Source organism: Fringilla coelebs (genome assembly GCF_963513975.1).
Source record: "Fringilla coelebs genome assembly, chromosome: 2".
Taxonomy (NCBI): domain Eukaryota; kingdom Metazoa; phylum Chordata; class Aves; order Passeriformes; family Fringillidae; genus Fringilla; species Fringilla coelebs.
In genome coordinates this window covers 62828822-62846175 of record NC_140029.1, presented here as the reverse complement: position 1 = coordinate 62846175, position 17354 = coordinate 62828822, and the positions used below count along the sequence as shown (strand labels likewise).

The following is a 17354-nucleotide window of genomic DNA, read 5'->3' as shown; positions in this document are numbered from 1 at the left end:
GACCAAGGTTATTTTTTCCTACCTGCAACAAGTAATCACTAGGTCAGATAAGTATCTCCAAAATACAGAATTTAAAGAATATAGTAGTGAATAACTTATCTATTGTACAACATTACAACGAAGGTAGATGTTTAGATGCCAAAAAAAGAAATAAAGCAAATAGATTTAGACTAAATATACTAGGGCTGCATCTTAACCCACCAGAGGATAAACTCATTACTAAAAAACTGAGTCACATCCTGTGACTTCAAATATTTCAGTATATTAATTCCACAGCTTGCTGAAGAAAATAGTTAACTCACATAGAATTCTATCTTTGGAAGTTTTTATAAATATTTACTGTAACTTTTTAGTGAGGTTTTCCAGGTTTTAGATATAAAAACTTAATGGGTAAAAGCTTACTGCTGAATAGAAGTTTTTATAGAGAAGACCCAATATATTTTTACTTAAAATAGTGACACTTGCAATAGCAAACAGGATGTAATAAAAGCAAAGCTGTCTACATTTTACCTCTATTCTTTTATTTTGAGCTGCTATCCATTGTGTATTTGTTTTAAATATCCGTACAGTCCAGTATCTTGTACATTTCTGCTGTTGTCAAACTCTTAAACATCAATAAAGAGTCCACCACACCAATAAAGTAAGATACCACCACATTTCCCTTCTGTAATACAAGACAAACCTGAATAATAGTTCTCAGTTATAATCTACCCAGAACCTGAATTCTTTTACCAAATTAGACTTGCTGTTTTGACAAGTCCCTAAACAACCAGTATAGGGAGAGGACATAGCAGAAATTATATTAAATATACTGCCACATTCAGGTAATTGAATTCAAGTTCACTATAATGTAAATTTAACTAAAACAGAAAAAATGCATTTCAATAAGCCTAAGAAGTTTAATTATGTTAATTATGAGTATTAGCATGGCTAATAGAAATATAATAAATTTACTTTCTACTTCAATGAAAAAACAAAAAAATTCTTACTGTATGGTTCCTTGAGCATAGCAGGAGGTGAGAGTTTGATAAAATAATCTAAGACACACAGCAACAACTGGAAAGAAATCACCAGGTCATCTTCCACTTGCAACACTTTACCTGCAAATATTTAAAAGGTAAAGAAAACCTTTTTGAGAATGGTTGGCTTAATTCTAGAAGCAATTTTGCAAAACAAAGATTTGGAAGCTCATATAGTAAAACACTACCACTAGAATTCAGGAAGCATCATACAGGGTGCCATTGCTGTTTAAAGGCTATTGAATTTATAACTTGTGGCGCTTCAGTTCATGGCTTTAGAGACACCATAAACACAAACACAATTACTGTTTACAAAATCCTGCCCTCAGTGCTCAGCCCTGATTTTTCTCTTTACTGTAAAAGAATAACCTCTTACTTCTGTGTAATTCCTCCTATTTTCTTTGTCTGAGGTCTCATGCAAGCTTTTTGAAAGCTGCTAAATATTCAGAAAGCAAGAGCCGCTAGTATACGGTGAAGAGAAATTCAAAACATGCTATCACACCGTAGGCTCAGCCTGTCAAATTTTTATGAAATTACTTAAAAGTCACACAAGTAATAGCATGAAGAGCACTTTCAGAGCTGCATTATTCCAGTTTTTCCCAAATTAGGATTCATATGCCAGAGATGATCTACAGGGCCATCCCAAGATAGCGTGCTTTGCCACGAAACATTCAGGAAGTTGATAGAGATTTTGAACAGCTACAGATCTACCTGTGCTCTATTTACAGGTGCAATTTTTGTATTTATTTTCTATCAGAAGTAGCAAGCATCACCCAGGGTCTTCTGAAGCTCCAACTATTTTCTAGTAAATTTCAGCTTTCTTTGTTCTCAAGAAAAGGCAGGCTAAAAAACCTTTTGTGAGTTTTGCTTTATGCTTACGCTTGGAGAATTCTAGTGACAAAAGTAAAAAAAACTCAGCTGATCCAAGTCTGATTTTGATATCAGAGATGCATACACTTCACTGATAACACAAACCTGCAGTAAGCAGCAATTGAGAGACATGATTCACTCCTCTTAGTAGGAGTACAATGAGACAGAAACTCCATGGACTACTATACGTTCATCACTCAACATTAACTGTAATTTACAACTTTTTAAGAAACATTTGAAGCATTCAAATGATATGCTTTCAGAGACTTACTATAATACCTTATAATTACATTTGTCTTATTAAATATAATTTATAATATATATATAAGCTTATTTTTGAAAATATGCCAGTTTTTTAAGGTAATTATCCATTATTAAAATGCTGGCAGACTACAAAGCACCTCAGAATAGACTTAAATACAGAACAGCAAGCTTTAAAGAAAAAGGACAAAAATCATAGACTTCTTAGAAAGCTTAAATATATATTTATATACAGAAAGTGTATCAGTAAGAAGAACAGCCAAATTGTATATAAAGAAATATTATTGAGCAGTTACAAAAGCCAGGCAATCAAAACGTTCTGGGTCTGTACAATACTTATTTGTAATAAGGATACTAGTGTCATGTTGGACATGTAAAGCAAATACACTCACTTCAAAAAATATTCATCAAAATTACTGTGTTTTAACCAAAACTCACCTTTTGCCAGCAAAAAAGTAATCCAGTAATTTTTTAGGACTAATACAGAACTGAGTTCAGCAGAAATCCTGCAGGGAAACAAAAATAATTTGCATTGATAGCTCTGTAATAATTTAAACTACAATGTTTGAAAACATGCAACATCCCCCATGGTCCTTAAGTTTACTAAAAATCTCATCCCATTCCCTCTGTAATTATGACTACACATTTGAAAAACTTAAGTCCCTGTAAAGCCATTCAAGAATCAGGAAATATCTGTATCATCCTCAGAAAAGAAACTGACTGTAGACAATTTAACTGCTCTGAGCTGTCTTCTCCTGTGTCTTTCACTAATGCCCTGCTCTCCAGCCACAGCACGAACTCAAGCTCATTGGGGAGCTGCTAAGGCATCTTTTAGTACACTCATTTGCTGCTGGGATTAGGAAGCTCACTCTCCATCCCAATGTTCATTTCCACCATGCCAAGACATACACCATTGGGTGGCAATACTTTGTGGATGAGGGATAGATATATAAAAATATATATAAATACAATATAATACATATCTACTGATATATACATACACATACACACACTCTATACATTTTTGTAAGAATATACTTACATAATATACATAACGTGTATAAATCACATCTATAGAGATATATATAATTTCTGCATCTTCCATCATCTCATTGAAATTCAAACTCCACACTAAATCTTAAGTTAACACAGAGCAGACTACAACTTAGGCCAGTCCTGAAGGGTTAAAAGATAACATGCCATCATGTTTTACAGCTTATCTTGACAAACACAATTTAGGAAAATCAAACTTACTCACTACTAGGTTGTTCCAGATAAATAAGGCCACAAGTCCTAGAAAATAAAAAAATTCTTATTTTTGAACATGCTTCTGTAAGCAAACTATGCAATATCTTTGACTTGAATGTAGTCAAAAAAGACATCAGTTCACAATAACATTTTTCTAACTTAAAATAAAGCTGACTCAGTAGTTAAAAACAGATCAACTATAGTCCTGCCAAGCCAGCAATAATGTTGTTGTTTGCATATTTATGTCAAAGCTTAGACAGCAAAACAATTTTACCTTGGTATAATAAAATTGCCTTCTTCCAGAAAGACAAGATTCATACATACATTGTTACTCAGTGTTTTGTACAACACAGCAAAGTGTGCTACAGCTGCACAAAAGACACTATAAAAGACCATTTAAAAATCTTTAGTATTTCTTCAGTGGCAGTGCAAGCCTTGTGGTGTAATGTTGCTTCCCAATTATTCTAGATACATACCATTTAAAGAAAAAAATTCAGTTTATGCAAAAACAAACTAGGAAATATATGTCTTCATTCTATAAACTACCAAAGGGTGACCTCCTACCCCTTTCAAAGGGTATTTAAGAGATATTTGAGATTCGGAAGGCAAAATTTTAAGTAAAAAAAAAATATTTAGATAGTAAACCAATCCTCCTTATATCTGTAAAAAGTTTAAAGTGATAAGTAATCACTTGTCATGCTACTCTTACTACTGTTTGTACTGCAACAAGGGGGTTGTTTAACACAGCATTGTGATAGTTATGGAGTAAAATGTAAGAAGTGTTTATTTAATGCATGTAAACAGCTCAATTTCACTGTTCTGCAAATATTAGCCCACACAGTTTAAATGGGCTCCTATAACACACAGTTTGAAAAATTCAAATACTTAAATGTTGACAGACAAAGAAATCAATTTCAAAATGAAAAAGCATACACTACCTTTCAAACTTGTGGTATAGTGCAAATAATACATCGTATTTCTTTTTCAGCCTTGATACAGTGCTATCAACTTTAGTGCTTACAGTATCCATGTTAACATCCACCTCTTTCAGAAACTGAAAAAATGTGCATACACTGAAAAAAGAAAAAAAAAAGATGACACATTATCATAACTTGTGAAAACAAGTACTCTGAAATAGCTTTTAAAAAAGAGAAAATAAAAACACATCTCCATGCCTTACTTCACTAGACTCCAGCATGTTCTTACTACTATTACCAGTGACTGAACCCTTGCCTTGGGAAAGATCACTTGTTTATCTTGAGTCCCACCTTCACATTTTCCAGACAGCAGGAATACTGTTCAGAGGTATCTCACGATACAGGCTCTACTACAGAAGGAAAATCTCCTTGCCTAGCACAGATACTATCTCTGGAAGTCAGAATTTGCTAACGAGACACACCTTTGTTCTTGTGCTGCTGGTAATACCACAAACATCCAACACACACCTCTCAGCTCTCCTGTTCTGCTTTAGAAACGCTCCTACTACTCTAAGAACATGAACCTATGCTCCATCCATGCCAAAGAAAGATTTAGGAATGAAAACTGAGATGAATGCATTGAATTATATAGAATTTCAAGTCTTTCAACAGGACATCTCCACCCTTTGGAAATATTACACAAGTTCTCCCCATTCATCCATATAATATTATGGCCACCAAGGAAGCATTTTGTTACATTCAGAAGTAAAATGAGCAGACTGCTAAAAATTAAAGAGGAGGAATCTACCAAATATTTTCAACTATTTCAGTTGCATCAAATATATTTTGATCCTTTATCAGAATGTAATATTCTCAGAGACTTTTTGATCTTTGTCAGGATAAAGATACAAGATACAAAACCAGTCAGAAGGTCATTTAAGAACACTTATGATGGAAGAAAAGATGTTTCCGATATATCTGAAGGCTCTAGAGGATGACTAGTAGAAATCTCTGCCAGTTTAACCTTATAGCTGAGAAAAAGCCCAGGGCTAACAAGCAATTGAGTACTGTATCACAATCAGCAGAGTAACAGCTTTGAAATCCTAAGGGAAAAAGTCTCTCACTTTTCAGCACAAGTTTTTCTGAGGAACTTGGGTGGAACTTGCTGGACGTTGCTGCACAAATGCAATTGGATTTCATGCAGTTCCAAGGCAGTCAACACTGAAGAGATTAAGTCAAAACATTGGATCTGATCCTCATCTGGGAGATGATGCAAGGTAGAAGAGAGCATGGAGAAGTCTAACCATAACAGATCATGTCAAGGAAGAGGATATTCTAGCCCAAGCCTGAGGTTATTGCCCGGACTTGGCGTCCTAGAGCATCGAGAGGCTCTGCTCCTGCACATGCTTTCCACACACGGCACAGTTCCTAGGCAGATGGCACTGGAATCCTTTCCTTAAGTGAATGTAACACAAGGTTGCTGTTCCCACCTAAATTCACCTTAAAAGCAGATACTATAATCTTAATTTCTGTATTATGAACTTAATATGCAATATAACAGTAACACACCCCCAACAAAAAGAGTGCATGAAAGTACAAAGTTTAGCCTGGCATTAAAATGTTTGAGAAAGAGCAGCATGCTGGTAAACTGTTTGAAGAGTAATGCTTCTTTTCCCCACTTCTTGATTTAGCCTAAGCCTAATGCTGGGAAAAAGGTTTTATGGAAAATCATCATAGAGGGAAAGAAAGAAAGAAATATTTTAAGTCCAATTTGCACCAACCTGAACAAGTGAATACTTTAGGGAGACCAAGAACAACAATGGGATGAGTGATGCAACCAAAGCCAACCACAGATGAATCAAACAAGTATCACTACTCCCTCAACTTCTAGTTTACCAACATATTCATAATTTCTGTAAGTAACTTTCATTGTAAAATCAACTAGTCTGCTATGCACAAAGATTCACTATGCCTTAAAAACATTCTCTTTATAAAAATGTTGACAAGTTAATTGTTGAAATCTAAATTCACACACTTAAACTCACTTACCTCATTTTTATGCTTTTCAAAAGCTCAGTGAAAGTAAATGTCACTTCATCCAGATCAATTGCTACAATAAAGATACATACACCCCATGTTTCCTTTTTCTTTGTGTTGCAAGCCTTTTTGAAAAAAGAGAGGAAAGAGTTTTTATTAATCAACAGAAATGGGTAATGCATAGAGGGCAATAATTTGTCCAAACATGATTAGAAATGGCTAAACAAAATATGCTCAAACAAACATTTGACTATTACAGCCAATTATTTTATAACAGAAAACCATTCCAGGTTTTACAATACAGGTAAAAGACTGAGCATTTCAACTCTTATTCCTACAGTACAGGATCAATTTTACCCATACATGATTTCTTTTTTTTTTTCCTAATTTACCATATACGATCATAACAAAACACTGAAAGTTAAGGAATAAGAAGCCAAGCCATAAAAACATAATTGAAATCTTTACAATGACAGGCAATAAACACTCATAAATGAGTACAGCTGTGTCAACCACTCATCACTGTGGTTTGCTGAACCACAAACCCATCTCTGCTTAGTAAAGTATGATAGTAACAAGCACTTCCAGCCATTTTCCTACCATACATCTACATTTAAGATCTGCCTTCTACTATTTAGAAGGTGCAAGTTATAACCAATTATCCTTCATCAAAAGAAGCCAACCCACAATGACAGACACGGCATCCACATGGAGTGGAACTCCTGATGATGGTCCACAAGCCACTCACTTGAAGCCAGACAGGTATTACTTAAGATTCCAATTCCCTTCCACCAAAACAGCAACTCAGTGGGAAAATCCTGAAGAACAATGACTTGTAGAATCGTGGAGGAAAAAACCCTTAAGCAGGTATATCCCAAGTTTTGGAAACAAAGGTGTCTTGAAGACAGAACTAGGCATGGGTGCGGGCCAAAACTACACAAACAGCAAACTTGTAAAATACTTTTCAGAGATCCAGCATCCTTGTAAATAAAACTGCAACACCACCCAAACCCACAGCAAGGGAGCAGGATCTGAACACATCCTCCACAGCTCTAGGTTGGACACGACATCTCTTGGAGGACAGAAGTGAAAGGGAGCACCAGAAGCAAGTGAATGGAAATGGATTCCTGCTTCTCTACTAAGCTTAGCTTAGCCCACTCCCTGGCCTACTTTTTTATCCTTTCCCTGATCACTCCACCAGCTGCCTCCTAGACAACACCAATGCGAGTTGCAGTGGTCTGTTCACTCTAGAAAACATTCCCCAAAGGCAGTAAGAGGAAGACTGCACCAGACCTAGCTCATTACATGTTATGCAGTCTTCCAAACCTGCTCTGAAATCCCCTGCACCATCAGCATCCACTCATGTCCTTGCTTATTCAGCAGTATAACCATGACCAACAACCCACTGGGCCCATAAATGATACAATTTCACTAATACTGCCAACATTTTGTTTGTTTTGGTGATAGTTGTTCTGTGTCTTTCTTGGGAATGGTATTTATACATCAGGGAAGAGTGGCTGGGGGCTTTCTCCAAAGAAGAAAAACTTTGACTGGCTTGTGCAATTGTTAATAGTTATAGAACAGGCTTCAATGAAAACTAACCCTCAACAATGTGACAACTGACAATTATTTAAGTCACTATTTTCTTCCTGCATTCCTATTTGAGTGTTTCTACAAATCATCACTCTTTGCACAAGAGGAAATTATTTTGAAATAAGCTATTAACAGACTGAGATGCATTTGTTGATACACAAAGGGATATAAAAAAATGATGCAGGGTAATGCTAGCTAGTGCACTACCAAGAGGGAAGACTACTCACACAGAGCATACCCCTGCCCCTGGAGTCAGCTGAGCTTGCTTATTAAATAAGTTCCTTTCACTTGGGCAAAGTCAGGCCATGATGTTGTCCTGTAAATACAACTTCTCACAGGGCAGGAGGACTGAGTGCCACCGAGCTATGAAATTGTTCCTGGTTTGTTGCCTATGCAAACAAGCCTAACTTTCCTGGGCAGCCTAGCTCAACTCTGGCAGGATGAGTGCTAGAAGGCCACAGCAATACTTTATTTATAGGAGTGAGGTCTGGTTTTGCAAGAATGACCTTTAAATGCCTTGTCCAGTGTGGCTGGGGGCAACAACTCATTTGTTTCTAGCATTAAACAGGAAAGCAGTCTCAGAGGCAGCCTAGCAATCCATGAGATTCAAACCATTACAGATGGCCAAACTCCAGTATCAGGACTACTCCCACACCCATTGCTGAAGGTACAGGATGCTTTGGACAACTTCTCCTGAGCACAAGATGTTGCATGACTGCTGGCCTAACAAGAAAAATTATATACAACCCAAGATAAATAGATTATGGATTGGTTTTTTTTTCCTAGCAGCAAAGAAAAGGTGAGCAGCACCTGAGCATGCCTGCCTTATAACATAGCTGAGACAGGAACGACAGGAAAACATGAAAGAATACCAGACTGGGACTATCCCACCAGCTGCTGCTAGTTAAAACAACCAAAGACATGGGTGAACTGCAGTCTTCTCAGAAAATAAGGCATCTGTCATACCCATGCATGAAAATTTCAGTGATTTTAATCCATAAATATTGTCATGGTTTACCCCAGCTAGCAACTAAGTATACCACACAACTGCTTCCTCACTTCTCATCCCCTCAGTGAGGAGACGTGTCTGAAACCAACCATCACAGCTTGAGAAAAGAACAGTTTAATAACTGAAACAAAATAAAATGCAGCAATAATAACAACATTAATAATAACTGCAATGAAAACGAAAGACAGAGAGATGCATAAAACCCAACAGAAACAAGTGATGCTCAATACATTTGCTCACCACACCCAGCCCATTCCTGAGCATCAATCAGCAACTCCCAGCACAACTCCAATGCAATTTATACAGTGGGTATGACATTCTTTGGTATGGAATGCCCCTTTGGCCCATTCAGGACCTGTCCTGGTCATGCTCCCTCCAGATCTTAGTGTGCATGCCCACTGGCCTCTAGAACATGGGAACCTGAAAAGTTCTTGACTTAGGGCGAGTACTACTTAGCAAAAACTAAAACACCAGCATTGTCAACATTCTCATGCTAAATCCAAAACACAGCACTATACCAGCTACTAGGAACAAAATCAGCTTTATTCCAGCTGAAACCAGAACAAATATAAACATCATGGGGCAGGGGAAGGGGAGAAGAAATAAGGAGATGTCTTCCTGGCAAGTCACACTCATAAGAACTCTCCTCTTTGCACCCCTTCCCTCCTCAAGTTCTCTTCTTTCCTATGAGTTAAAGTTGACTGCTGAACAAAAAACACAGTAGCGTCACTTCTTCCAACTATTTTGCTTTGTTTACAGCCAAAACAGATGATTCATCTCAGAGGGACTTGAATGCATGGGAATGAAATGATGACAAATTCATAGCCAGAAATTAATTTCTGAGGGTTTTCTTCTTCACCAGTCTGACTCAAGATCTTTGTTGATACAGCATCACTACAGAAAACGGGTAGGACAACAACTCAAGATCTGTCCTTGGCTGTCCTTCAGTTTCAGTAAGATGACTTGCAGTGACCTTAATTCAACTCATCATGAAGCAAAGCCTACCAACAAATCATTAACCCTAAGATTATTTAACATCTAGTCATCCACATAGACTTCTTCCTCTCTTTATCATCTTTTATTTAGGATCCCAAGGAACCTATGCTATAACTTGAGTATTGCATTGCAATATTCTGTTGAATCAATATAGTTTTCTGTAGGAAAAGATCTAAAACTCTTACAAAATCTTTTAAAATAGTTCTCATTCTGGACTTACCACTGCTTTTATTAGATCTGATTTTTACCAGATGACCAGTTTATTTAAATCTGTGAAAACAACCTGGGAAGAGTCAGTAGCTTAAAATGCTCATCCAACACTTAACTATTGTAAAATGGGATTCTCTTCTTTCCAAATGCAGCTGAAAGGCATTAAAGGCACTAAGAGGAATAACTTCTGTTCCCTGTCTCCAGAGGTTCTCCAGTGCTAAACAGTCCCAAGGAGGAGATGATCATAGGAAGTCTCAGCTCTAGTATGCAGTTAGAGATGTTTACTCTTCTGCCAACACTGATAACAATTTTGATGACAGCCTACAAAAGTGATCTGGGAATAGAAACTTCAAACGATGCTGTGTAAAAGAAGATCAAGGGAAACGCACATGAGAAATATGCAAACACAGATGGATACTTGAATCAAATGGGATATAGGATGTCTCACTGCAAATATCAAGTACCTGATTTTTGAAGAGGAAGATATGGAACTTGACTTCCTAACAAAATCCCAGTTACTACATTCCGATCAATATAGAGAACTAGCTTGATGGTACAAGAACACAGACATTTGTTAGAGATAGTCCAAAGGAGGTTACAGAGATGACCAGGGGGCTGGAGAGAGTTGTTCAGCCTGGAGAAGAAGAGGCTTCAGGGAGATCTTAGCTGGAGAGAGACTTTTACAAGGGCATGTAGCAATAGAACAAGGGGGAATGGCTTCAAATTGAATGAGAGCAGGTTTAGATCAGGATTAAGAAGAAATTCTCTACTGTGAGGGTGGTGAGACACCAGGAGAGGCTGACCAGAGAAGCTGTGGATGTCCCATCCCTGGAAATGTTTAAGGCCAAGTTGAACAATCAACTTGGGCCCTGAGCAATCTGCTCTAGTGGAAGTTGTTCCTGCCCATGGCAGGGGGGTTGGAATGAGATGACCTTTAAAGGCTCCTTCCAACCCAAACCATTCTGACTTTACATGTTTATTATTACAGTGGGTGGAAGATGACTGGAGAGTAGACTCAAGAAGCTCTCACAGAAAAAAACTGTTCAGAATAAAAACCTGCAGGAAAAATATCCCAGAGGAAAAAAAAAATCTGTGACCATTATAAGCCCTGTCTACATATAAGAAGTTCTGTGTAAAGACAGATCCTCCATTTTTCAGCAATACCATTTTTAAATTTTCTATTGAACACTGTCTGGGATAGAAGATTATTATTAGTTCACAACAGAGGAGATCAAATTCAAATATAATACTAATATTATATTTGAATATAAATATAATTCAAATAGAATACTTTCAAATGAAAGTAATGAAGTCAATGGAAAGTACTGAACTAGTAAAAATAGTTCATCTGATATGCAAAGTTGCCATTACACTTTTCCATGCAGCAAGACTGGAGAGGTCGTCAATCTCTCCCCTGAACAGGGATAAGATGAGTAAAAAAAGAAACTATACCAGTTGCCTGAACTTTTAAAGTCCAAGGGCACATACAAGCAGTGCATCTGCTGCTAAGATACTGAATATCATCAGCAAGAGGCCATGGAGAGGATTTGTTTGTTTTGGGACTTTCAGTAGCTCTTTTTTTAAGAACAGAGGATCCTAAAATATCTGTAATTTTGCTCATCCATCCAAAGCTTCAGTGGAGTCAGGTTCAGTTCAGCTGCAGGTCTATAAATTAGAGACAAAGTCTAGACAGAAAATACTTTAATAGCTTATATTATATTCTTCATGTTTTTGACAAAAGCAGGAAGCCCCTCTGTCTTTTAACAAGAGGATGAGGTAGCCTACCAATTGAAATATTTCTTTTTAATAAGAAGCCACACCAAAAGGAATTTTTTTCAATTTAAATGTGAAATTTTATGGATTGGGGACACTTAGCCTGCTGAACATGAACTCTTTGGTCTATGCAGAAGAACCTTCCATACCAGAAGAACTATTCAAGTAGTCTTTACTTCATTCCTCAACTTAAGCTACAGTTTACCTGGTACATTTTCTTCATTAAGAAAGCAGTTCAACTCCTGCACAAATCAAATGCTCTGCAGTATCTGCATACCAGTGTAAGTCACCAGCTGGAGAGAATTTCAGGATGTAAGAAAAGTAATTAGAGACAAGAAAAAAATGCCTAGAACGTCTTCATATGCTAGAGACTTTCTGAAGGAAAAGGCAGCAATAATACATCTCTCATGGGGTATAGAATTGGCTGGTACAGAATTTTACACTGCTGGATTGAATTATAACAGAAACAAATTAGTACAGTACTTTGGGGAAAAAATAAATGGGCAAATAAAGCTAAACTAGGAAAACATAACTATGCAGACTGCAGATCTTTCACCACGACAATTTTTTAATAGAGGGTTAGACAAATACTTGATAAAAATGGCTCAGGAATTCTTGACTCTGAACAGCTGAGCTGCAGCAGGAGAACAGTGAGCCACATTTCCCAAACAGTGCTATGAACAGCCAACAAAAAAATGGAGCTCCTACCCACACTCCAGCCAGCTAAACCAATGAGCTCAAAGCATACCAGACCCTATGCCTTAAGGTCCTTGGCAAACTCCAAATCCTATCAATTTCTGAAACCACTTCAATTTTCTGAGAAGTTTGGTTCCAATTTAGTCACCAAATCATCTGTTCCTCACATGGGTTATTTCCAATACATTCAGCAATTTGCTCAAGCTTTTCTTTCCTGCTTATATCACCCCATATTCTGCTTCAGATTCTCATTTTGTTGTTCTCTACCAAAACAAACAGTAGCAGAACATAAACACCCTGAGCTTCTTCATAGCAGCATTGGTATGGCTTCCTGGACTACTTCTAATATCCCTTACACTAACAATCACATGCTGCTCACCAAAGTACATTAGTAATTCCACTAAATCTATTCATCTAGAATTTACAAGCACTGTTGGTTCATAATAGAGATTTTAGGACAGAAATAAATTAAGAGTACAAGAGAAGCAAGCATGAGAGCCAATGTTAAGCCAACAACAATCAGTGTGCAAAAGTTTTGAAACCAAGACTGCAAAAACTACAACTCTAAAAGATTATGTTCATCTGGGTAGGTTGGTTTGATAAAGAAAAAAAATGATAGAACAAAAATATTTGTATGACACCAATGAAAAGCTCTTGTTTAGATAAACACTTCCATGTTCACAATAAGCTTGTGTGGGAGTTCACCAGATAGCAAAAGAAATTAAAAAGAAACATCTTTCTGATTACACATCAGATACCTTCCTTCAGCCCACACACCAAGAGCGCTGATTCAGCATTTGGGGCTCTAAGACATTTTGAGTTACCATTTTATTGTAGAAGAATGTCATTAAACTTGGCTGTCACAGAGGGAAGCTTTAATGTTTTCCTACGATGAAGGAAAACGCCACCATATTTAACAGACAGCTGTGGCGCATTTGAACAATCCCCCTCAGCAGATCTGGCTTTCACAACTACAGGTCAGCCACATTTTCCAGAAAAGTTGTTACCATCTCTCTTGTCACCTTCCTCCTCCTCCACACCTCTCAAAGAGGTTCAGCTGTTTCAAGGACTCACAGCCCAGCTGCAATAGGATGCATCTGCATATCCTTGACTCATGCCGTGGAAACAGATAACTGGAGAGCACTGCAAGGAAAGCTACAGAGCACAGAAAGTGCAAGATAAGAAAGCTGAAATTTCAAAGTATCATCACCAGTAGCTCAAATGCTCAAAAGAAAAAATATCAGAGTGGAAAGGTGTGACATCCTGAAGGAAAAAAAGCAGTGGCTCCAGTGGGCATTGGCATTCATTTCAGGGAACGGCAGATAACAGGTTCTCTCCTCCTGGCTGATGCCTGCCTGGCCAGTAAAATGTCTCACTGAAGCACAGGCACATTTAGGCTGGCAGGTCACTACATTCTAGCAATTTTTTTATATATGCCTGCTAAAAATAATTGCTTTATACTTTTAAGCCACATGTGCCCAGTTTGCAGAGTCTCTGCAGATGCACCCTGACTCAAAAAGGACAGCACTACAAGATGTTTTCATTTCAAGTCACTAAATATTCACTGAGCAAGGATACAGCAGATGTTCAGACTGCATCCAAACCCACATCTGCACCCTGAGTATCTGCCAGTTACCACAGTACCTAAAGTCTGGGCCACACTGCTTCCTAGTTACCACTACAAGTGCCCTTCACGTTCTCAGAGATTTGGCAGGCACAATTCTAGTATCAACCACAATAAAACAAGGCCAGTGAGCCAAGAAAGGCAAGGTTTCAGGTCTTTGTTCAGGTCTCTGTATTTTGTAAATGGCTTGAGAGGGGGATTCTTAGATGCTACCTCTATTTCCATCAGCAGCTTTATGATTTAAGCTTCATCAAGTCAAACCAACTACACTGCTAAACAAAAGTGATCTGGTAAGTATTTGTCTCAACTGGTGTCTGCTGTTGAACTTTTTGCTTGAGAACAGAAAGCTGCTACACAGCTTCTGCTCCAGCTCAGAATTGAACAGGTTACTACTGAACCTCACTGATTAGAACACATGCAACTGGTGCTTGCAGGACAAACCCTGGGACAGCCCTTCTGACATAATACCTTTAACAGAGAGAAGAAAAGAGCAGCCTCCTCCCAAATCCCTGCAACTTGAACTAGAGAGTCATTCTGAGAAGCCAGGCTCACAATAGCAGCTTGACTTGGGAAAAGAAGCAGCAATTAGCCAGGCTGCTAATTTGTTTCACTTCAGAGTCAGATAAAGCCTGCTCTCAGCTAGAAAGAGCAACTCCAGCGCCTTCCAGGTCGCCATGGAGGCACACACTTGACAGCTTACTCACTTCAACACCCTGCAGATACATCTCTAAGTTTGAGGGGAAGGCCTTGGACTGAAATATAATGTAGATTTTATTTTTCCCTGTACATTGAAAGGCTCTCAACAATCAATTTTAATTGCAATACAACAGATATTAGTTATATATCATAATGAAGGTCTGGCTCTGAATAGGTAAAGGAAGCAATCTTCAGATGCTGAAAGGCTTCAAACACCATGTATCTTATCTGGCCACTGCTAAGTAATGATCAGTGAAAACAAAACTTTACCTGTAAATGAAATTTGCAGGATTATACTGCAACCTGCCTTGCTTTTTTCAGTCAAGGGAACTGACTACTCCTGTTTTCATTCTTACAGGGGAACTCAACTATGCTTTTAGGTAAATGTTTTCATGAACATCCATGACTAGAAATTGTATCTGTTCCTGAAAGAGCTGTGCACAGTCTCTCTTCTATGCTATTATTACTCCGTGATGTGAATGCATCAAGACCTGGTATATCCACACTGCACTTTAAAAAATACAGATCACAAACTATTAGTAGTGACATACAGCTGTGACAGGTCAGCTCAAGTTGCAGAAAGGTAAGCAGAAGTCAGAACACGTACATCAATGTAAGTGCCCACAGTAGGAATAACATCCCAGCTGGGTACTACAAAACTGCATCTGGACTCTTTAACAGAGCTTCTGCCATGACTTAGCTGTATTATAGCTGTTCTCTGAGCCAGCTTGTTGACACAGCAGTCATACTGAGGAGAAGGAAAAGCAAAAATCAAGAAAGGCCCTAACACTTTATTAATCTGTTTACACATGCCCAATGACTAACTTCGAACGGAAATGCCTTAACAATAAGCACAGGTTAACATTATGCAACAAAAAAGGAAACATTCCTGTCTCTGCAATAGTCATCTCCATACCCTTTCTGTAGCCTCATAAAGGATGCAGAGGGGAAAAAAATACGCAGAAACACGCAGTAAGACTACCTGTATAAAGCTGACTAAGACATATTTGAAATAACTGGCAGTTCGAAGAATTAGGCGATCACATGGTGCTGTTTTCTACTGTCACTTGTTAGTAACCTAAAAGGACTCCTGAGCACGTACTTTTTTTACAAAATATTAACAAAAAAGGGCAATCTACAGAAGCTAGTTTACACAGACGTGAACACGGCAGCATCCCACTTCAGTCTACTTTCACTTGGAAAAAGCTAAGTCACAGTACACGAGCTTTGGCCGTGGGACCCTCGGCGGCCGCTGCAGCGAAGTTACGGCTGAGTATGTGAGCTGGGGCACAGGACAGACTCCGCTGCCGAGCGATGCTACGAGCAGCACTACTCACTAGAGCTCCATCCGCTGCCGACAAGCTCTCGTACGTCTTCCACGCTTTCTCCCTCACGCTCTCCGACACCTTCAGCGCATCACAGAGCACGACGAAGTCCGCTTCGCCGACCTCGACCCTGGGAAAAGCATCGCACATCGCCAGCGGGGACACGGGACCGGGGAGCGACCACGGAACCGGCACCACCCGCTGCCAGAGGCGCCCCGGGGTGACACGGCCCCGCTGCCCGGACCTCCGGGCGCCGGGAGCCCCGGGGCGGCCCGCCCGCCCCCAGCCCGCTCCCGGCCCGGGCGCCGCTTACCGGGTGGCGGCGGGCGGCGCGGAGCCGCCGTCGGGGCTGGAGCGCTGCGTCCTGGCGGAGCCCGCCCTGCGCGGGGGCTTGGGCGGCATGGCGGGAGCGGCTGCCGGGAGCGCCCGCCGCGGGCGGCACTGACCAGGGGCCGCCGGCTCCCGCTCCCGGCCCCCGCCCGCCGCCCGAACCGCGGGAAAACGGCGTCAGCGCCACTCTCCGTCACTTCCGCACCGGCGGCCGCGCCCCGCCCGCGGCCCCGGACACGGGGCGGGACCGAGCGGCAGAGGCGGCCGACACCGCGGCCCGGCCTCAGGGAGCCGCCCGCGCCCCGCGGCCGCCTCAGGGATGGCGGCCCCGCCGTGTCTGACGCTTCAGGTACTCAGCGGGTACAGGCGATACATCTTTTCCGTGAGATGGGAAGGAACGCAGACCTGTGTGTAAGAATAACTGTACAGGTGCAGAGCAGGGCAGGAATTGCAGATGCTTTAGGATCTTCTGGTTCAATCAGGCCAAGTGCCGGGTCCCACATTTTGGCCGAAACAGCTACAGGCTGGGGGCACAGTGGCTGGAATGTGGCCCAGGGCGAAAGGACCTGAGGGTGCTGGTCAAGAGCAGCTGAACATGAGCCAGAGTGTGCCAAGTCCAGGGGGCAACGAAGGCCAGTGGCATCCTGGCCTGTGTCAGCAGTAGTGTGGCCAGCAGGACCAGGGCAGGGATTGTGCTCCTGTACTCAGCACTGGTGGAGTTACATCTTATCTGTGTATGGTTTCTCGTGG

General features: G+C 40.0%; 1 protein-coding gene across 2 annotated transcripts in view; it reads right to left on the bottom strand.

Moving 5' to 3' along the window:
• RB1 (RB transcriptional corepressor 1) overlaps positions 1–16753 on the bottom strand; it is a 71484-nt gene extending 54731 nt beyond the window's left edge. For both annotated transcript variants that reach the window (XM_084227060.1, XM_084227061.1), the window contains exons 1-7: positions 16588–16753; positions 16287–16404; positions 6365–6477; positions 4337–4471; positions 3405–3443; positions 2589–2656; positions 990–1100 (exon numbers count right to left, since the gene is read on the bottom strand). In XM_084227060.1, coding sequence (XP_084083186.1) covers positions 990–1100; positions 2589–2656; positions 3405–3443; positions 4337–4471; positions 6365–6477; positions 16287–16404; positions 16588–16676 — 673 coding nt within the window. In that variant the 5' untranslated portion in view covers positions 16677–16753. The remainder of the gene's footprint in view (positions 1–989; positions 1101–2588; positions 2657–3404; positions 3444–4336; positions 4472–6364; positions 6478–16286; positions 16405–16587) is intronic.
• Between the last annotated feature and the right edge of the window lie 601 nt (positions 16754–17354).